The 22505-nt window shown below is 44.3% G+C and overlaps 1 protein-coding gene across 1 annotated transcript in view; it reads left to right on the top strand.

Moving 5' to 3' along the window:
* The window catches only part of trpc7b (transient receptor potential cation channel, subfamily C, member 7b), a 67477-nt gene that overhangs the window by 6288 nt on the left and 38684 nt on the right, over positions 1-22505 (top strand). The window contains exons 3-4 of the mRNA XM_085429780.1: positions 11787-11969; positions 18160-18324. Of these exons, the coding sequence (XP_085285906.1) occupies positions 11787-11969; positions 18160-18324 (348 nt within the window). The remainder of the gene's footprint in view (positions 1-11786; positions 11970-18159; positions 18325-22505) is intronic.

Below are 22505 nucleotides of genomic sequence, written 5' to 3'. Positions count from 1 at the left end.
AAATATTAGATAAGTATTTGAGATATTTTCAACTCATTAACTGCCAGTGTTTAAAGATGAGCTAGAAATGTCAACATTAACCTATTCATGTATCCGTTTTATCACAGAACACAGCAGTTATTTCACAGCTCAGGTTTGTTTAAGCATCCATTAGCTCTTTAATCACCTTGAATATGCCCTCCACAAGTCGATTCAGTAGCATTTATCAACTCTAAATCAAGTGTGAGATAAGTTGACAGTTTTAAATAGTTTAGAAAATATACCTATATTTTTGTTCCACTGAAAGTTTGTAAGCTCTTTATAATAAAATTTATAAACCCTGTCCTGAATTGTTTTTTTTAGTTTTGCTCCAAGGGGAAGCTTCTTGTTGAATGCAGCTGCATCAGTGCAGATGCTTAAGTAAAAACAGCACATTGAACATTATTTTCAGGGATCTATCTTTTCTTGAGCCTGGTATTGTGATTGACTAAGGTATTTTTATTGGTCTATTTTTTTAAAGCTATATAGATCAGGAATATGCTGCTTTAAGAAAATATATGCATCTGACTCTTCCCCGCATTCCTACCAGTGATCACATCTTGAATGTATTTCCTAGGGCACTGTAGATTTTTATTACCCTTTTGAACTACCTGTTAGTAATTCAATGTGCCCTCAAGTTGTTGGGGGGGGGAAAGAGTTTAAAATGGAGCATTTTGCATTGTGAGAGAAAAATTCCTTTCTATGCTGCAGTCACCAAAACACACCTTGCTTCCATGATAATGAAACTGATGTAAAAATACTGATGTGAATGTACGTTAGTATTTGTGTCACTGTCTTGGTGAGGAATAATTTTAATTTCAAAAGCTTGGAAGTAAATATCATATCTCCGAAGGGATATTTGAGGTTTAAAGATTGGACGTTAGGATCAGGGTTAGAGGTGAGTGGCCTCTAAATGGATTATTTTGTGTAATATTTAATATTGTTTCTTAAAAATGTAAAGCCCATATCATTAATGCACTCCAACCCTGAACCTTTCTAAACATTACATGATGGAGATACATGTGGAAACATCAATGTCTGACGCAGTTGGACTGGACAATAAACACCCTTTAAATCCCGAGATCAAAGTCCAAATTCAGAATAGAGCAGCTCATGCTCCTCCTGTGTACACTGCACTGGCAGCTCTCTCATCTAAATCAAAAAGAGTATTTCCACAAGTGATAACATATCTAAAGAGGACTATTATCTTCTGGGTTAAATGTAAGAAAGGAGAACTTCAGACAGTGTGCCTAACTGATATTCCCTTGTTTTCTGTAGCTTGTACGAAAATGATTTGAATTTTTTTTCATTCTTTTTTAAACAAAACAATCAAACCTGAGTTTGTTTGCTGGCATCTCTGTCAAGGCAGGATCATTGGTTTGTGCTCACTTTACACTGTGTGGTCAGGTGGGCATGCTTTGGGTAGCAGCTTGAGGTAGAGAGAGCTTATTTCCCCCTACTGTGCCAGCTCGTGTACGAGTCCCAAATCAGTTAGCGTTGGATATAATGGGTAAGGCATTCACTGAAAAACCAGAGACACTCATCCATTAGACTCGTACATTATATGTATACATTTATACTTGATCTTTTTTTTTTTAATTTCTAACGATTTCCTTGTTTTGTCAAGTGAGATTCACTTATAAGTGAAAAACTGTCTTCAAAGAAAAGCTGTGAGAACAGTTTTCGCTGCGATATTGGATCTGTCTTGTCTAAGCTTGCTCAGACCTGTGCAAAGGAGCTAGAGGGTATGCAAGTGTCAGTCGACTGTCTTTCTTCAGAGACTGACTGCACGAGTGGCTTGTGCAAGCTATTAGTAATGGCCTATGGGTACATCTTAAAGAAATCCTAGCAGTACTATGAATAACTGCATGTAAAATGTGCACTGGTGTGATTACCATTAGATGGTACTGAAGCATCTGGTGAACCAGAAAATGGCATGCCTTTGTGCACCCATGTAGTGCTTCATTCTCTTACCCTCAACACTCTTGTTAATAACTGTCATTGTTTCTCTGGTCCTTCCGCTTTCTACCCCCCATTTGTGTCTGATATTCAGCCTTTCTGCTTGTCAGTCTGTTCTGTCTCCAGACAAGTTAATGAGAAGGGCTCACCTGAGGGACCACAGTTGTGTTGGAGCTCATCTGTCTCATTACCATCTCATTATCACCTCTCTGTCTTTTTTCTCTTTATTTGTTTTCTTGTCCCTTATCGCATCATCTTCTCATTAATTTAAAATATCAAGTAAGTAAATAAGCTGTGTGTTTTTATGGAACTGTCACGGCGAGTGAGGTGAGCCGTGTGGAGGAAATGAAGGAGGATCCAAGTGCAGGCAGTCGTGAAGGTGTAAAGGTGGTTTATTGAACATGAAAGTAAATACAAACGGAAAATGGAGCTGGAACTAAACTATACTGGGAAACAATTAAACTACAAAGCACAAACCTGAATGAGAACGAGCAGAGGAGAATGACGATGGACAGCAGGGAGAGCACACGGATGTGACATGGTAGATACACAGATGACGCAGGGTGGAATACACAGACGGACCAGCAACAACAATGACTGAAGACATGACTTAAATACACAGAGAACCACAGGGGAATTACACACAGGTGGTGGACACAGCTGGGAATAATCAACAAGACGAGACAAAGGTAAAACTGAACACACTCACATGAGACGCAGACCTTCACAATAAAACAGGAAACAAAACACACTTTACTAAGACACAGACTAGACAGAGACAGACTTGAAATGACATATGAAACTAAACCCACATCTTAAACCCAGATAAACAGAACATGGAACTCTAATAATAGACATAAACATTACCATAACACGACAAGAGAACAAGAACACAATCCCTGATGCAAACTTAAATCAAAACACAATAAACTCAAAATACTGGGTCCAACGGACCCAGAACCGTGACAGTACCCCCCCCTCAAAGGGCTGGCTCCCGACAGCCCTAAACAAAATAAAAAAGCAGGAAGCACCAAGCCAGGGCGGGCGGAGGGGGTCCAGGAAGGAGAGTCCGAAACAAAAAACAAGGAGCACAGAGTCCAGAACCAAAACACAACTGTTCACTAGTCCATAACACAGTCAGGAGGCCAACCGTGCACACGGTAACGGCGGCGACGGGCAAACAGTTCTGGAGGCCAACTGTGCACACGGCAACGGCGGCAACGGGCAAACAGTTCTGGAGGCCGACTGTGCACACGGCAACGGCGGCGACGGGCAAACAGTTCTGGAGGCCGACCGTGCGTGCAGCAACGGCGGCGAGGAAGCAGGTCCGGGAGCCAACCGTGCGGACGGCAACGGCGGCGCGAATGCAGTTCTGGAGGCCGGCAATGCGGAAGGCAGTGGCGGCGCGTAGGAGATCGTCCACGCAGAAGGCGGGGGTGGCAACAGAAGTCCGGAGGGCGGCCAAGATGCCAGCGGCGGCGACAAACCTTTTCCGGAGGCCGTCCCCGAAGGCCATGATGCCACCTTATAGGCCTGGAAAATGGCCGGCAGAGGCTAGGCGGAACAGGTCGAGCTGGCTCTGACGGCGGCGTGGCAACCACAGGACCAGGCGAGGCAGGACCAGGCGAGGCAGGACCAGGCGAGGCAGGACCAGGCGAGGCTGATGAGGATGCTGAAGCTGGACCAGACGAGGCTGAAGCTGAAGCTGAGGCGGAGGCTGGACCAGACGACCAGACGAGCAGCAGGCAGCTGAATGGGCCCCTCGGACCCTCCAGCGGAGACGGGAGGCTGGACGGGCCCCTCGGACCCTCCAGCTGACGTGGCATGAGGCTGGTGCGGTTCTCCTGAACCCCCAGCAGACGTGGCATGAGGCTGGACGGGCTCCTCGGGCCCTCCAGCAGACGTGGCATGAGGCTGGACGGGCTCCTCGGGCCCTCCAGCAGACGTGGCATGAGGCTGGACGGGCTCCTCGGGCCCTCCAGCCGACGAGGCAGGACGCTGGCTGGGTTCACCTGAACCCCCAGCTAACATGGCCTGAGCCTGGACGGGCTCCTCTGGCCCTCCAGTGGAAACAGACACTGAAGCAGCAGGTACGGAGACCTCTGCCAGTGTGGACACTGGCTGGGACTGAGCAGCACAGTGGCTAAACTCAGGCAGCAACAGTGGGATGCAGTCCTCAGAGGGCTGAAAGTGTTCCCCAATACGCTCAGCAGAGGACTGAGGCGGACGGGTGAACTCACTTGAACTCCCAGGGGGTGCTGAGAGCTGAGACTGGTCAGGTGAGTTCTCCGGTGAGGCTGCTGGCACTGGCGTCTTGACCTCTAGGGGTCCAGAGTTGGCTGGTGACTGACACCCAGCCTCTGGGGAGGCCCTAGAGGGAGCAACTGTCTCTGACATGGCCAGCGTAAGAGAACCAGCAGATTTTGTGGTGGAGTGTGTTCCCTGCTTGTAATGAACAGATGAAAAACAATTCTTTTCGGGTTGAATGGACTTAACTTGTTGTGCAGGAGGAGTTGGTGAAAATGATGGCTGAATAGGTGGCTGAGCTGATAATAAGGCTGATGAGTCTTCTACCAACCGAGCTATTGACTGGGCTATGGATTGTAACATAGTGTCTACTAAGTCTGGCTGAGACTGTAACTGGGCTATGGGTAGTGAGGCTGAATGTGATGGAGGTGACGGCTGGGCAGCTAACTGAGCTTCTGGCTGGGAAGCTAACTCAACAAACCCAGCCCCGGTATAAACAGTCACAAGATCTGGCGAAACAGACAGTGTGTCTTTTCCACTCACCACAGCCGGCAACTCAGGAGTCCTAATCTCCGGCTGTGGGGTGACGCGCCGGCGGCGCGATCGTTGCTTCCTCCCGGGCAAAACATCCGGCGGGCCGGGCAAAACCTCCAGCGGGCCGGGAAAAACCTCCGGCGGGCCGGGAAAAACCTCCGGCGGGCCGGGAAAAACCTCCGGCGGGCCGGGAAAAACCTTCACCGCCCGGCTGGGTTGGGAAGCGGTAGCGGCTGGAGGATGGAGGTGAAGTTCGTGGAGAACGTAATCCTGCACGAGCGGATGCAAAGAGTCCAGTAGCCAGGGATAACAGGTAAGGAGGTGTCGTAGATCGGCTTCAACGGAGTGAAGAGGCGCCCCTCCCTCATGCTCAAGCAGCCGGTAAACCAACTTAGAGGCGGAGCGGATAACGGCCTCCTGAAGCTCCCTGGGTGGGGTGACTGCCGCTGGATCCATATCTGGCTGGTCCGTACTGTCACGGCGAGTGAGGTGAGCCGTGTGGAGGAAATGAAGGAGGATCCAAGTGCAGGCAGTCGTGAAGGTGTAAAGGTGGTTTATTGAACATGAAAGTAAATACAAACGGAAAATGGAGCTGGAACTAAACTATACTGGGAAACAACTAAACTACAAAGCACAAACCTGAATGAGAACGAGCAGAGGAGAATGACAATGGACAGCAGGGAGAGCACACGGATGTGACATGGTAGATACACAGATGACGCAGGGTGGAATACACAGACGGACCAGGAACAACAATGACTGAAGACATGACTGAAATACACAGAGAACCACGGGGAATTACACACAGGTGGTGGACACAGCTGGGAATAATCAACAAGACGAGACAAAGGTAAAACTGAACACACTCACATGAGACGCAGACCTTCACAATAAAACAGGAAACAAAACACACTTTACTAAGACACAGACTAGACAGAGACAGACTTGAAATGACATATGAAACTAAACCCACATCTTAAACCCAGATAAACAGAACATGGAACTCTAATAATAGACATAAACATTACCATAACACGACAAGAGAACAAGAACACAATCCCTGATGCAAACTTAAATCAAAACACAATAAACTCAAAATACTGGGTCCAACGGACCCAGAACCGTGACAGGAACGTTCAAATGTGGGCGGGAAAAGTTAGAGCATTTTGTTGCTAACACAAAATGTTACATATGAACTTTTGTATGCTATTAGGTGCAATTTTATGACTTCAGAGGTATATTTATCTATTCATACAAATCTCAGTTAATATGCCCAGTCCTCACCATTTCCTTGGTGAATTAATTTAGAATTTATGCCATAAGTTTATATTTCTTTCATCTCACTTCTAAAGCTAGTATCCTGAAAGGAGCTGAATAATCTAATCAACCTGCTTGAAGTGCTGTACAAGTATACATAATGTGTTTTTGAGATTAAGGCAATGACCATGTTAGTGCTTTTGTGAGCCTCTATGACATATGGGAATCTCTAACATATTTCTAAGCGTCTGTGGATTTATTCATGTGTATTTTCAGAGAAGCATAATTGAAGGTACGTGTTTGTCCAAGACTGAGAAATAAGCTGCCAATCAGCAGCCTATTTATTCAAGAAGCCTCTAAATTCACATTATTCAAATCATCAGACCCCATTTTCCTTATTGTTGGTTTTCTCTGTGTGTCTGTTTTCTTTGCACTTGTTTTACTTAAACAATATTCAGAAGCTATTATTAACAGCATTTTCAGTGGCTGTCGTTCTCCCCCCCCCCGCTCACATAAGAGAATAAAATGCATTCGGACACCATCACAAACTGACTTAAAGATAAAACTGAAGTCGAGTGCCCCCCCCCCCCCCCCTCCCTGCATTAGGTGTTAGGTTCAGGTATCACTTCTCCTAAAGAATAACAATTGCCTGGCTTTACATCAACTGTCAGTGCTGTATATTTGTATATTGTCATTATCATTCATTTCGCCCACTACATAAGTGACAAGCTGAAATTGAACTGTTTGACAGATTCAAATAAAAGCTTTTTGCTTTGTTGACATATTGATGTTATCTACTAGCTAGCTCCCTGACTGTACACATACATTTTGAATGTAATGTAAGACACAAGTTCATTTGTTTAAATCAAACTGGATGTTCAGTGTGAGTTAGGTTAAAACTTCTCATCCACTGGAGAAGATGCACAACATGTCTCCTTGCAGGAGCAATAGTGTTAAATTCGCCGCATATTGAATTGTTATGTGGGGACTGCTAAGGATCCATCAGAACTGAACCTTACTCCACAAGAAACCCATCAGTTTGTCATCTGAGCCTCTGTAGACACACATAGAAAAGCTCCAAATACCTTTTAGAAAGTAAGTGAGCAGTAAGAGAGGATACAATCAGAGAGTGGAAAGTGTCAATTAACTTTTATTTGAAATATAATTTTGCATGTTTTTTTTAAATAATGAAATATTGAGCAAAGCTGAGACAAAAGACAACAAAAAGGAGAGTGCCTCCATCTTACATTACATTACCTCCCCTGTCCCCTCTCTCTCTCTCTCTCTGATTGTGTCACATTTGACACACTCTCTCTCTCTCTCTCTCTCTCTTTTCGCGTACCCCTCAGTTCACTCATCTGTAACCATTCTCACTCGGTTTCACACCGCTCTGTCTCCAATTTCAATCTCACAACACTGTCCTCAGTCTCAGTTGTCAAGGTAAAAACCCACACAACATGATTGGATTTTCATGCATGCGTACTATCTTTGTGTGTGCATTTTTGATGTCTGTTTAGCAATGAAAATACCACTGTTTAAGAAAATATTTTTTTTTACTTCTTATAGCCTGAAGTCCTATCTTTGAATAGGTTTGAGATAATAATTGATTTCTTTCATCTAGCAGCCTGAAAGAGGAAAAAAAATGCTTTTATTGCTTGTTGCCAAAGGGCTGGCTTCTTTTATTTTTTTAAATAATAAATGTAAGCAACATGGACCAAATTTGAAAATGTATTGATATTTTGTAGCTGAATGGGGTTTAAGAATGTGAACACACGGATTCTACGGAAGGAAGGTCACAGTTTTGTATTCAAGACTGACACTGTCCAGGTTGTGCTAAAAAGACCAAACTGTGGAGGAATATAAATGATGTTCTTGATAAGTATGTATATTAATATAAGGCACAGACATGCACATAAGTACTTTATGCTACCTGCTTAAAAAGATGCACTGAAAGAAAGTTGAGAAAGGGGAGATGATAATTTCCTACTGTGTTTAATGCTAATTATTTTACTGAAAAGAACAATGTAAAAGCTTTTGCCTCAACACGGTGTAATAGTTTGCTTGAGCAGAGCACAAACATGGCGGTGAATGCATAATGATAATCATTCCTCAGGGACTCTAAATCTGCCAAATCTACTGACTGCTTCCTGTTCAACCAACTGTTGCTAAACAGAATCAAGCAAAAGTGGTTGATAGAAAGAAAGCTAAGAGAGCACAGTGAGAGCCACGGGGTAAGAGATTGAAACTTGAACTTTTATTGAACGAATCAATTGTGCTCATTTTAACGAAGCTTTTAATAAATTGTTTCAGTTTGTAATAAACTGCAACTGAAAGTTAAGAAAAATAAAACTAGCTACTTCAGAGTATTCATTTAGTGTAATTACACAGTTATTAGGGTTTAGCAGCTTTAGGAAATTCATGAACATTTCAGCTTTATCTGAGCTGAGTTCATAATTTTTGAAGTGACTTTTGAAAACACTGAAAAAAGACATTCATCCACAACTGCTATGTAAGAAAGTACAGTAATAACTTTTCTATCATTGTGCCATATTTAGAGCAATCTGTTGTTGCTTCCCAGCTGGGGCAGCACAGTATGGTCACTGAAAGAACAGATTAAAGGAGTGGATTGGCCTACTTTATCCTCATTTATGCTCTTCTTCTGTTCTGTTTTTAAGTTTTTAGTCTTATCTGAAATAAAATTGAAATGTTGTGGATTTATTTAGAAGAATTCTGTTGTTTTTTGGCAGAATTGTGTACAAGTAAAATCAGATGCGTGGGAAGGTACTGACTGAGCATTTCAAAAAATGATACTGCAAAAGAAAACATCGAGATGCCTTCATTCAGTTGTTTGAGGACCATTTATATATATATATATATATATATATATATATATATATATATATAACAGGCACATGGGTCAATACATGAGCGGGACACAGAAAGGAATTGGCAAGAATACCAGAGGCGCAAAACACCAGCTACTGGTAGACAGAACAATCAGCCGAGACTGCAAGACCAGACTGACCAACCTGTGCACTGCCTGGATTGATTACAAGAAGGCCTATGACTCAATGCCCCACAGCTGGATACTGGAATGCCTAGAATTGTACAAGATCAATGGGACCCTAAGAGCCTTCATCAGGAACTCAATGGGGATGTGGCGTACAACACTAGAGGCCAACTCCAAGCCCATAGCACAAGTCACCATCAAGTACGGGATCTACCAAGGAGATGCTCTGTCCCCACTGCTGTTCTGCATAGGCCTGAACCCCCTCAGTGAGATCATTAACAAGACTGGCTACGGATACCGACTACGGAACGGAGCAGTTGTCAGCCACCTCCTGTACATGGATGACATCAAGCTGTATGCCAAGAGTGAACGAGACATCGATTCACTGATCCACACTACCAGGCTATACAGCAATGACATTGGAATGTCGTTCGGACTGGAGAAGTGTAGTCGGATGGTAACAAAGAGAGGGAAGGTAGTCAGAACTGAGGGGATTGAACTACCAGAAGGCAACATTGCAGACATAGAGGACAGTTACAAGTACTTGGGGATCCCACAGGCGAATGGGAACCATGAAGAGGCCACTAGAAAAGCTGCAACCACCAAGTACCTGCAGAGGGTCAGGCAAGTCCTGAGGAGTCAGCTGAATGGTAAGAACAAGATCCGGGCCATCAACACGTACGCCCTGCCCGTGATCAGGTACCCTGCTGGGGTAATAGGCTGGCCAAAGGAGGAGATAGAAGCCACTGACATAAAGACAAGAAAGCTCCTTACCATGCATGGAGGGTTTCACCCCAAATCCAGCACCCTGAGGCTGTACGCTAAGCGGAAGGAAGGGGGCCGGGGACTGGTGAGTGTCAGCACCACAGTCCAGGATGAGACAACGAACATCCAAGAATACATTGGGAAGATGGCCCCAACTGACCGAGTGCTCAGTGAATACCTCAGGCAGCAGAAACCCAAGAAAGAGGAGGGAGAAGAGGAACCATCATGGAAGGACAGGCCCCTGCACGGTATGTACCACCGGCAGATAGAGGAGGTGGCTGATATCCAGAAATCCTACCAGTGGCTGGACAAAGCTGGACTGAAAGACAGCACAGAGGCACTAATCATGGCAGCACAAGAACAAGCTCTGAGTACAAGATCCATAGAGGCTGGGGTCTATCACACCAGGCAAGACCCCAGGTGCAGGCTGTGTAAAGATGCCCCAGAGACAATCCAGCACATAACAGCAGGGTGCAAGATGCTAGCAGGCAAGGCATACATGGAACGCCATAACCAAGTGGCCGGCATAGTGTACAGGAACATCTGTGCCGAGTATAACCTGGAAGTCCCGAGGTCAAAATGGGAGATGCCCCCAAGGGTGGTGGAGAATGACCGAGCTAAGATCCTGTGGGACTTCCAGATACAGACGGACAAAATGGTGGTGGCTAACCAACCGGACATAGTGGTGGTAGACAAACAGAAGAAGACGGCCGTAGTGATCGATGTAGCGGTTCCGAATGACAGCAATATCAGGAAGAAGGAACACGAGAAGCTGGAGAAATACCAAGGGCTCAGAGAAGAGCTCGAGAGGATGTGGAGGGTGAAGGTAACGGTGGTCCCCGTGGTAATCGGAGCACTAGGTGCGGTGACTCCCAAGCTAGGCGAGTGGCTCCAGCAGATCCCGGGAACAACATCGGAGATCTCTGTCCAGAAGAGCGCAGTCCTGGGAACAGCTAAGATACTGCGCAGGACCCTCAAGCTCCCAGGCCTCTGGTAGAGGACCCGAGCTTGAAGGATAAACCGCCCGCAGGGGCGTGCTGGGTGTTTTTTTTATATATATATATATATATATATAAAAATCCCCTCTCGCCCCTGTTGGGCGGTCTATTCTTCAGCCTCAGGTCCTCTACCAGAGGCCTGGGAGCTTGAGGGTCCTGCGCAGTATCTTAGCTGTTCCCAGGACTGTGCTCTGCTGGATAGAGGATCTTTGATGTTGTTCCCGGGATCTGCTGAAGCCACTCGCCTAGCTTTGGAGTCTCTGCAGCTAGTGCTCCGATTACCACTGGGACCACTGTTACCTTCACCCTCCACATGTTCTGGAGCTCTTCTCTGAACCCTTCATATTTCTCGAGCGTCTCGTGTTCCTTCTTCCTGATGTTGCTGTCATTCGGAACTGCTACATCGATCGCTACAGCCGTTTTCTTCTGTTTGTCCGGTTGGTTAGGACCACCATTTTGTCCATCTGTATCTGAAAGTCCCACAGAATCTTCGCTCGATAACCGCTCAAACTGAAGATTTTTCCATCTGTGTGAAAAGGTAGGAAACGCCAGTTCAAGCCAAAAGATACAATGTTAACAAGCCACGGTTAAACATTGTAAAAGATTTCTAACTACCTGAGAAAACACAAAAAGAGGCAGGTGATTATTATGTAGGGACAGGGATGATTCTCAGGCTGTGAAGAATTGTACATTTTCTGCATCTATTTGTAACACCTGGTCAGAGGGCCCGGTGGCGCCAGTGTCCGGCAGCCTCGCCTCTGTCAGTGCGCCCCAGGGTGGCTGTGGCTACAATATAGCTTGCCATCACTAGTGTGTGAATATGTGTGTGAATGGGTGGATGACTGGTTGTGTAAAGTGCTTTGGGGTCCTTAGGGACTAGCAAAGCGCTATACAAATACAGGCCATTTACCATTTAACACCTATGTGAAAATTAAAATAAAACATTTTCCTTCTTTCCTCCCTTCTGAAATACATTCACATCATCCACTCTCATGCAGAATGACTACCGTAAGCTGTCCATGCAGTGTAAAGACTTTGTGGTGGGTGTGTTGGACCTTTGTCGGGACACAGAGGAAGTTGAGGCGATTTTGAATGGCGACGTGGATCAGTGCCCGCCGAGTCCCTACAACCGTCCCTGCCTCAGCCGTGTCAAACTGGCTATCAAGTATGAAGTCAAGAAGGTAAGACAAAAACAGATTAGCTCGTTAAAAAATGTAACGAATTTTACAAATTGCATTAATTTTCAACATTAAAAATTAGTGTAAAATTATTCAAAGAATTAGCAATGCAGTATGTAATGCCTTTTTTGTGGGATTAAATTATTTTTGCAGGAACTGTGAAAACATTTTCTGTAAGTAATAACTAAACAAAATGCCAACATAATACAAAAGACTACAAGAAAAAACGGTAATTGTTTGTCTCAGCAGCTTTATAGGTCTCTAAAGGTGAAGAGGCTTGTCACACAGTGTGTTTGACTTTGATACCTAATACTGGTGTTCATGTACTATGTCAACTTCTTTTTCTTTAACCTTTTCGAAAGGGCAGTACATCTGAGATATCATTGGAGCTCATTTTTTGGGTCTTTACAGTTCCAAAAATCCATACCCAACCCCCAAAACACATGGGACCACGCAAGAAAACATGACCAATAATCCTCTCGTCATTTCAACTTTAAGGTCCATTTGTTGTTTGGAAGAAGACAGTTTTGTTGTATAATAACTTTGACTGCTTTGTAACTTTGACCTTTTGGACCTGTACATTTCCATTAAGGTTATTACACACACATAGGAATTCGAGTATTATCAGCACTGCCCAGAAGTAAAAAAAAAAAAGTGGAATGAGACTCGCCACATACTTTTTAGTTGTTGTGTTAACATGGACACATTAATATAAGTGCAGATTTGTCAGTTTGGCTAAATCAAATTTTATTTACATAGTTCCAAATCACAACAACAGTTGCCTCAAAGCGCTTTATATTTTAAGTTACGGATCAAAGAAATAGTCAGACAACCCCTTTTTGAGCAAGCACTAGGAACTACAAGTAAGCCAGCAGTCTTAGAGCAAAGTGCACTGTTAGCGTGATATTGTATTATGAGGGGCCTGAACATTTAAGACCTTGTATGTGAGGTCCAGGACTATAAATTCGATTCTGGCTTTAACAGGGAGCCAGTGAATAGAAGCCAATATGGGAGACATCTGCTTTCTCTTTCTAGTTCCTGTCAGTACTCTCACAGCAGCAATTTGGATAAATTGAAATTCAGAGAGGTTTTAGAACAGCCGATAATAATGAATTAGAATAGTCCAGAAATAATAATGCATGAACTAGCTTTTCAGTACCACTCTAAGACAGGATGTTTCCAATTTTAGAGATATTTGTAAAAATGCAAGAAAGTCCTGCATATTTGTTTATTATGGACATTTAAGAACAAATCCTGGTGAAAATATTGGTTTCAAGATTCCTCTTTCTGTTACTTAATGCCAAGGTAATTGTATCCAGAGTATCTGGTTATACATCACGTTTCTAAGATTTTTAGGGCCAAGTACAATAACCTCAGTTTTATCTGAATTTAGAAGCAGAAACTTCAGAGGTCATCGAGGTTTTCATGTCTTTAAGACATTGCTAGCTAACTGGTGTGTGGCATCATATATAGAAATAGCTGGGTATCATCTGCATAGCATAAAAATGTATACTATGCCTTCTAATGATACTGCCTAAAGGAAATATGAGCAATGTAAACAGAATTAGTCCTAGCAAAGAACAGTTTGGAAATCCATAATAAACGTTAGTGTGTGTAGTTGTGTAAAGAAGACTCCTTATTTACATGAACAAAGTGGAGTCTATTAGACAGATATGATTCAACCCAATGCAACACACTACCTTTAATTCCCATGGCATGGATAGAAATACATTATTTATTGCAGTTTAACATGTAACCCGACTTATTTCTAACTAAGCTAGTTTCTCTGATCTGTTTGTGCAGTATATTTCCAGTACAGTATGCTTGAGTGTTGTTTTGAATGTGGACTCACAGGACCCTTTTGTAAACAACTCACTGGCCGGTGTGTAAAAGTTAATCCCTGCTGTGCAGAGGTGCTCAGGAAAATGTCAAACCAAATCCCTTTTCCCCATTTGGCCCTGCCATTCTCTCTCACTCACACGTGTTCCTGTCTGATCCTAATGTGCCTCATGTTTTCTTTAATCAGGCAATTCCCTGGTGTAGTTGTGCATGCGCACAGGTGTATTTGTATACATGTGTGTGTGTGTGTGTGTGTGTGTGTGTGTGTGCGCGCGCACACACGTGTGTTTTGGGCATTAAACAGGTTGCTTTTTTGTATCCTGTACAAGAGAGCATGACCAATACCAGGCAGCTAATTACACCAGGCAAGAGGAGAGGGAGGGTGTGATTGCCATGGAAACCAGGTGGAGCGTGACTGCATGTAGAGCATGTAGATGGACACAGGAGGCTTTCATGTCAGGGGTTATTGGTTTGATGGACTGATCAGTGGTAAGTTATAGTAACTGAATGGGTGGTGGTGTATGTATTACTGTTTGAGGCTTTTCAGCCATATGCAAATTGTATGTGTTTGTTTCAATCGGTGGAGGAAGCAGAAAATGTCAATTGTCAGCTCAGATAAATGTTCCTCAAACGTGATGATCAAGGGTCACTGGTGAAGTGATGGATAGGCATTGATTGACTGGGTGAGCCCAATAAAGTGAACAGAAATCGAGGGAGAGCACGCATGACCAGAAGTGAGGTGTTGCTGAAATCTTAGACGTGAATACAAAACACACAAACACAACGTTTGATTGTTCCACTAGCTGACTGCTGACTGAACATTGATTGCTTGGTTGTCCACATCCTTCCTCCAGCTGGAAGAAAAACATCCATCTTCTCCTGCGTTGTAAGACCTTTGCTGGCTTTCATTTATCACTGCCTTACTTAGAATAAACTCTGTAATTAATGTGAAAATGCACCACTTCTTATTGCCTTATTTATTTTGCACTTTGTATATTAAATTGATTTTCCATCCTGCTTGTTGCCATTTTTCTTTTTAAATGAATTCAAGTGGAAACCATAAACACAAATGTATTAAAGGTTGCCACTTGACTTCGTTTAGGTAGTAATATATTCAGATTTTTATGAATACACAATACTCAAGTACTAGAAATAGATATTCAGAATGGACACTAAGCTACTTGAGATACTTGGAAAAGTAAATTAGCACCAGATGCCCTTTCGCAAATATGTAATATTTAATCATGTCAATTTTACCCTCTTGGCATTTGTTAATTTAGTTGTATTGAAGTATCATGTATAGTATGCATACTTTTCATAATTAAAAACTGTAATTCCCCATAAAGGAAGTGCAGACCACTGCACCTGCTGAGGGGATTTTCCTGTTTGCTGTTGTTTATGTTTCCCTGTGGGTTATAACCCAGACGTTTTTGCTTAACATAATGGGAAACTTGAAGAAAGTTCTCCCCAATACCACCAGCATTTAGCCTTCTCTAAAACACTTTTTGGATTTGAGACATTTGATATTTATTGTGTCCTCTTTAATTTGGTAACCTGTCTCTTTACTATGCTTTCTTTACTTCTTTGTCTTTCCCACCTTCTCATTGGCTATCCAGGCTTAAATATTTCCATCTCCCCCTGTGCAAGTATAGTCCCGACATTCCATCTATCTTTGTTAATTCAATGTGCTAACCACCACCTGTTGCTATTTCTTTGCTGTCTTGTTTTGCATTTTTTAAATTTACCTGTCAGTTCATGTTATATCCTGTGATATACCTTCTTGTTAAATTAAACTTTGTCTGCATCCATTTTGACCTGCATTTAGATCAATTCTAGAACTTTAATAACAAATGAAAGGCTTAAAAACCATGAAAGCACAAAAGCTGGAATGGTGGGAGAATGAAATGTGTATTGCTTGACTAGAGCAATTTTGCTGATACAGTTCCATCAGATTCTGTGTGGACATTAAATAAGCACTGAACTATTTGAAAGCGCATCATAATAAACTTGAATCTTGGACCTTCAAGCTATTCTTAATAACACAATTTCTTTTGGATAATTTGGGATTGGATAATTCACTGGAGTTGTGAAAAGGTCAAAAACATGGCTCTGCTTTCCACACCTGTGTCCACAGAGAGACACTGACCACAAAGATGTCAAGGAGAATTTTAGATGAAGCTTGAGAAGAATACGTTTTTGTCATCCACAGTAGTCATGGCTGTTTAACATATTATCCACGTGAGATAGACAATGACCACCCTTCACACTGCATACTGAAATCTGACGGTTTTCATATTTTAAGGTGCTCTATTGATGTTTTAAACCAGGCGAAGAAGTCAGGACATTTATTGTGGACTGTTAGATCAATACTCTGGCTTTAAGTTGCTTTTTAAGTTGACATATTTGGTGACATTTTCAACTATGTAAGGAACTCAAACTGTTCTTCCAAGGAAAAGCAGTGACTGTATTTTATGTCGACAGTAAGACGGAAGCCACACTATGGAAGAGACAGTGGGAGACTTCAGAGCAGCTCTGAGTTCTTTGAAAATAGGTGTGAATTTCTCAGTAAAGAGGAGGGTTAAATCCTGAATTCCCTGACAGATGTCATCTGAGAAACCTGCAAACCCTGAGGGGCCAACTCCAGGAGGACTTCTCTGTGCTCAGTGTGCAATCCAGCTTCATACAGAATCAATTTGCCCACCGTAATGGGCAAGTTTCCATTGTATGCAGCAGGACAGCCAGGTGGAATTGTTTTTGTGGTTCTGCTTTGAAATTGATATTTGTAACTTAAAACATACTGATCTGTCGTCAAGGCATTAATGTCTCTATTACCTTTTACTACCACTGGATTTTCAGCATTTGTCACTTTAAAGACAAAGTATACGAATAATCGAAATGTTGGGCCTGATCTCGCTGATATCCATTCTGTAATATAACACAAACCCTGTAAGTGATTTGTGTCCAGTGTACTGAGATACACTTTCTACAGGTGGTCTTTCAGAGACTAGAGTAAATCTTGTGTCAAAGGTAATATTTGGACTTTGGACTTTAATTGCCTTGTTTTATGGTTTTAAATGTCAGATATATGTGTTACACAGCAATTAGCCCAGCTGTGGTAGATTGTAAATGGTGTATACAAATGCATGTGTCAAAAGTGCTGGTTCAAATGACGTTTTCAGTTTGGGTTTTTGGGGTTTATATTAGCTTACATGTTGTAAAAATCTATACATAAAGATTTTTGACTTAGTGACTGAACGTTAAGCGCACAAAACACGTGGGCTACAGCGACTTCTTTTGACTCTCACTCAACTTTCTATTTATCATTATATCCTTTCTTTCACTAAGATAATAAGGATTAAAAAATCTTTGAAAGACACATAATTGCCATCAATTCATGATATTGAGGCAAAAAAACATTTCATGTCTTACAATGTTCCTACTTTCTTTATTTTCAAGACCCATTGCTTGAAACCATTTTTTTTATTCCATCCATTAAAGATGTAACATACCAAGAACCCACACTGGCAGAGGAAATTTATTAAAAGCTTGAAAGACATTCACACAGGAATGCTTTGCTGCTGCTTTCCTGGGACTTTAACCGGCTGCTTTTTTAGATATTTACGAACACTTTGTTCATTCTTAGACATCCCTTTTTCCCAATGCATCTAAATTTGGGTTTTCCACTTTAACCAAAGGATCAGTGTTGGCCACTTGTGTGTGCCTGGGTAGCATATTTTTAATATTTGAAATATCGTTTTTAGTTATAGTCATCTTCTTTGTGTGCTAATAAAACAAACAAAACAAAACCCACATTTTATAAACTACATACATCACATCATTGATGTATCCTGCAGTCATTGAATGTTTAACGACTTTCAACATCATACAGCCTGTCCCAGGCGTGGTGAGTCAGGCCTTGGCTGAAACTATGTCCTTCAGCTGTATACCTTTGTTATTGCAGATGCACATTTTGGATGAGAGGATTTTCATGAGTGGGACTTATAACTAGATAACTAGAGCTACTGAGATTACAAGGGGTCCATCCCAGTAGATTCATGTCTAAAGTTGGAGAAAAATATTCAAGGTTTGTTTCTGGTTTAAATTAAAGACGACCTGCCTTAATGTAAAACTTCTATACTTCTATTCGGCCTGACTATGTAAGCAGCTTTTTGTCAAGCTAGTGTGAGTTGTTCCTTGAAAATCCTGGCATCACTAGCTGTTTGCTTTTAGCACCACTCGCCCTTTCCTGTTTGTCTTTCTCATCCTTTAACCATCCTTGCCCTGTACCCAAACTGTCTCATCTTCCTTCGTTCTCCACTGATTTAAGTTTCTTGTTTATTTTCTTCTGTTTCAGTTCGTTGCTCATCCGAACTGCCAGCAGCAACTGCTGACTATCTGGTATGAGAATCTGCCTGGCCTGAGGCAGCAGTCCATTGGTGTGAAGTGCTGGACAGTCCTGGGAGTAACTGTAGGCCTCCCATTCCTGGCTATTGCCTACTGGATAATGCCATGTAGCAAGGTATGGACAGATAGCTACATGCGCAAACACAATTGCAAACTACAGTTAAAATACACACACATATAGTTTAGGGAACTTATTATTGCTGTATCTATGCACTATTGCTTCTCAGTAAAATATTTTCTATTCTTGTTCCACCTGTTATTTGCAGCCAACTATAGTATTTCAAATTGCACTTGAAGTCTCATCATGCAGCTTATAGGCTCATTACCCATCAGGAAACACAATTCCCAATGTTGTTCTTTGTTGCTCATATGACCTTACCACAAGTTGGGGAGAATCTAAAGTTTGCCCTGAGGTTGGAACGACAGCAAAGGCCTTAATATTAACTTAGGATTAGTTCATTTCAGGACATCTCAGACTCGCTTCTCAGCTCAACATTTAGGCTCAGCTTTTATTATTCTAATCTTAGCTTCATCATCATCATCTACTCTCAGACTGAGCAGAACTTGAAGTGTGACACAAAACACGTGACAGACTAGACAGGAAACAAGACACATAACCAAAGAGACATAGCTGAAACAAAAACTAGAATAAACCTCAACTAAATCTTAGCGAACAATAACAGAACTTACTATCATCAACTTAACACAAAAAAAACATAAATAAACTCAAAACGCTGGGTCACAGACCCAGCCCCTGATAGAGTCATGTGAAAAAGAACGTACCTCTTTTAATTCTAAATGTTTTTAGGTATCAGAACTTTTAAAATCGTCCGGTGCCCAGCAAGTCTTAAAATCAAGGAAATTTTGGAAGTTTGTTTCATCTTGAGCATTGTTGTGTTTACACAGTGCCAAGGGGTAAAGACATCACCACTGATCTTAGAGATGCAATTGTTACTACCCATGAAGCTAGGACCCCAAGCATGTTATAAGCTCATGCAGTATAAAAAAGGTTTTCTTAAATTGTGTATAACATTACAGACAGATTTTTTTATATTCCCTAATTATTAACTAACAACCTCTATTCTATACAATTATCCTGAATATAAAAATACAATCCTAGGTTATACAGAATTATCACAAATAAACAATAAGCACTTAATATAGGTTTTTCCAATTTCTTAAGCTGCAGTCATCTTGATTCCACCTCATCTCTGCAGTTGTACCCTTTTTACAGACATTGTTGCTACAGACAATAATCCACTTTTTCCCTAAAATACTAAATATGGTTCTACTATAAATGACACAAACCTTATAACCTTGTTAGTGTCACGGCTGCCGAGGCGAGCCGTGTGGATATAGAAGGAGGACCCAAGATGCAGGCAGTGGATGAGATACCGGTGGTTTTATTTACAGAGGTGTAGTGGCAAACAAACAGTGGGGCATAACAAACAACTAAAGACACCTAAACTGGGAGAACTAAAATAACAGACCTGGGAGCATATGACAACGGATGATGAATAGCAGAGAGACGCAGACGAGGAACAGGACTCCGTGGAACACAGGGTAACAGACTGACACAGAGTTACACAGACTGACACGGAGGAACACAGACGAACCGGCAACAGGCAGGAGAACACACAGGGCTTAAATACACACACCAGTAATCAGGGGATGAGAGACTGGAGGGCAACACAGCTGGGAGGAATCTGGGCTGACGGGACAGGGGAAACGTAAACTGATCACACTCACATACGACGCGGACCTTCACAATAAAACAGGAAACTCAGATACATGGAACCAGACAAGACATTGAACTAACCAGACAGATTCACAAACAGATGGGGTGACACCATAGACAGAGACAGACTCAAAGGCAGACCAAATATAACACACAGAACTCAAACAATAATAATCATCATCATCATAAACTAGAAAATGATAACTAAAAGCGCTGGGTCACCGACCCAGGACCATGACAGTACCCCCCCCCCCCCCCCCCTCAAGGGCTGGCTCCAGACAGCCCAGCAGAAACACAAAAACGGACCAAAACCAAAAAAGAAAAACACCCGACCAGGGTGGGCGGAGGGGGCCCAGGACGGAGGGACAGAGTCCAAAAAGGCCCAGACGGTCAAGTTCAGGAGGCCGACCATGCGAATGGCAGCGGGGCCGGTCCCGATGCCGGCCACGCAGTAGGCAGTGGCGTGGAAACAGTTCTGGGGGCCGACCGTGCGGACGGCAACAGCGGCGTGGAAACAGTTCTGGGGGCCGACCGTGCGGGCGGCAACAGCGGCGTGGAAACAGTTCTGGGGGCCGACCGTGCGGACGGCAACAGCGGCGTGGAAACAAGTCCGGAGACCGGCCACGTGGAAGGCAGTGGCGGCGTTCAGGAGGGCGTCCACGGTGGCGGAGATGCCCAACAGGCGGCCAGGCAGATGACCGACGATGTGGAGGTGGTAGTAGGGGACCTGAAGGCTGCGTGGCCCCTGCAGCCCCAGGGGATGCGGAGGCTGGACCAGACGGGGATGCGGAGGCTGGACCAGACCAGGCTGAAGACACGGAGGCCGGACCAGGCGAGGGTGAAGACACGGAGGCCGGACCAGGCGAGGATGAAGCAGTGGCTGGACCAGGTGAAGCGGATGAAGCCGAAGCATGTGCTGGACCAGGCGACGCTGAGGATGCTGAATCCGGACCAGGCGACGGCGTGGAGGATGCAGACGGAGGCGCTGCAGCAGGTGGCGGCATGGATGAAACTGCTGCTGCAAGCGTGGATGAGGCTGCTGGTGGAGCAGCTGGTGGCTGGACGGGCTCCTCGGGCCCCCCAGCTGACGAGGCAGAAGGCTGGACGGGCTCCTCGGGCCCCCCAGCAAAAACAGTCTCAGAACCAGTGGGCACTGGAGCCCCTGGCACACACAGAACAGAACCAGCAGGTGCGGAGACCTCTGGCAGGAACGCAACAGAACCAGCAGGCACACGGGCCTCTGGCAGGAACGCAACAGAACCAGCAGGCGCGGGGACCTCTGGCAGGCACAGATCGGAACCAGAAGGCACACGGGCCTCTGGCAAACACATGGCAGACTGCAGCTGCACAGAGCATTGAGTCTGCTCAGGCAGCAACGGCCGGGTGCGGTCCTCAGCTGGCTTCTTAACCGCCAGGGGTCCAGAGTCTGCTGGGGGCAGAAACCCAGCCTCTGGGGAGGCCCTGGAGTGAATCTCAGTCTCAGAACTGGCCAGCTTTTGAGGACTGATAACAATATTATTTGGTTTGTCTCTCTGATTAGGATTCAAGGTTGTGGAACAGTTCTGTAAGGGTTGGATAGACATAGCTTGCTGTACCGGAGGTGTAGGGGAAAATGATGGTTGTGAAGTTGGAAACCGAGCTGACGATAAGGCTGATGATTCCTCTACCAACAGAGCTATTGACTGGGCTAAGGATTGAAATAAGGTTTGTAGTAAGTCAGGCTGTGGATGTGACTGTGCTATGGGAAGCGAGGCTGAATGTGGTGGAGGTGGCGACTGAGCTTCGGGCCGGGCGGCTAACAGAGCTTCGGGCCGGGCGGCTAACTGAGCTACCTGCTGGGCAGCTGGCTCAACAAACACAGCCCCGGAACAAACAGTCATTCGAGCCGGCGAAACAGACGGAGTGTCCCTTCCACTCACCACAGCCGGCAGTTCCGAAGTCCCACTCTCCGGCTGTGGGGCGACGCGCCGACGGCGCGACCGTCGCCTCTTCCCGGGCGAAACCTCCGGCGGGCCGGGCAAAACCTCCGGCGGGCCGGGCAAAACCTCCGGCGGGCCGGGCAAAATCTTCACCGCCAGGCTGGGTTGGGAAGCGGTAGCGGCTGGAGGGCGAAGGTGCAGCTCATGAAGGAGGAAGTCCCGTGCCAGCGGGTGAAGCGAGTCTAGCAGCCAGGAGTGTGCAGAGAGTAGCTGCTGTAGCCTGGCTTCTACAGCGCGGTGGAACTCTTCTTCCTCCTGCTCGAGCCACAGGTTTACCAACCTTGCGACCGTGTCGGTTACCTCCTCCCGAAACTCCTGGGTAGGTGTGAATGCTGCTGGGTCCATGTTGGCCGGTTCGTACTGTCACGGCTGCCGAGGCGAGCCGTGTGGATATAGAAGGAGGACCCAAGATGCAGGCAGTGGATGAGATACCGGTGGTTTTATTTACAGAGGTGTAGTGGCAAACAAACAGTGGAGCATAACAAACAACTAAAGACACCTAAACTGGGAGAACTAAAATAACAGACCTGGGAGCATATGACAACGGATGATGAATAGCAGAGAGATGCAGACGAGGAA

Source organism: Copadichromis virginalis, linkage group LG2 (assembly GCF_057382275.1).
Source record: "Copadichromis virginalis isolate Kocher_CV1m ecotype Utaka linkage group LG2, C_Virginalis_male_GT1.1, whole genome shotgun sequence".
Classification (NCBI taxonomy): domain Eukaryota; kingdom Metazoa; phylum Chordata; class Actinopteri; order Cichliformes; family Cichlidae; genus Copadichromis; species Copadichromis virginalis.
Note: the sequence above shows the minus strand (reverse complement) of the source record. Positions and strands in the feature narration are given on the sequence as shown.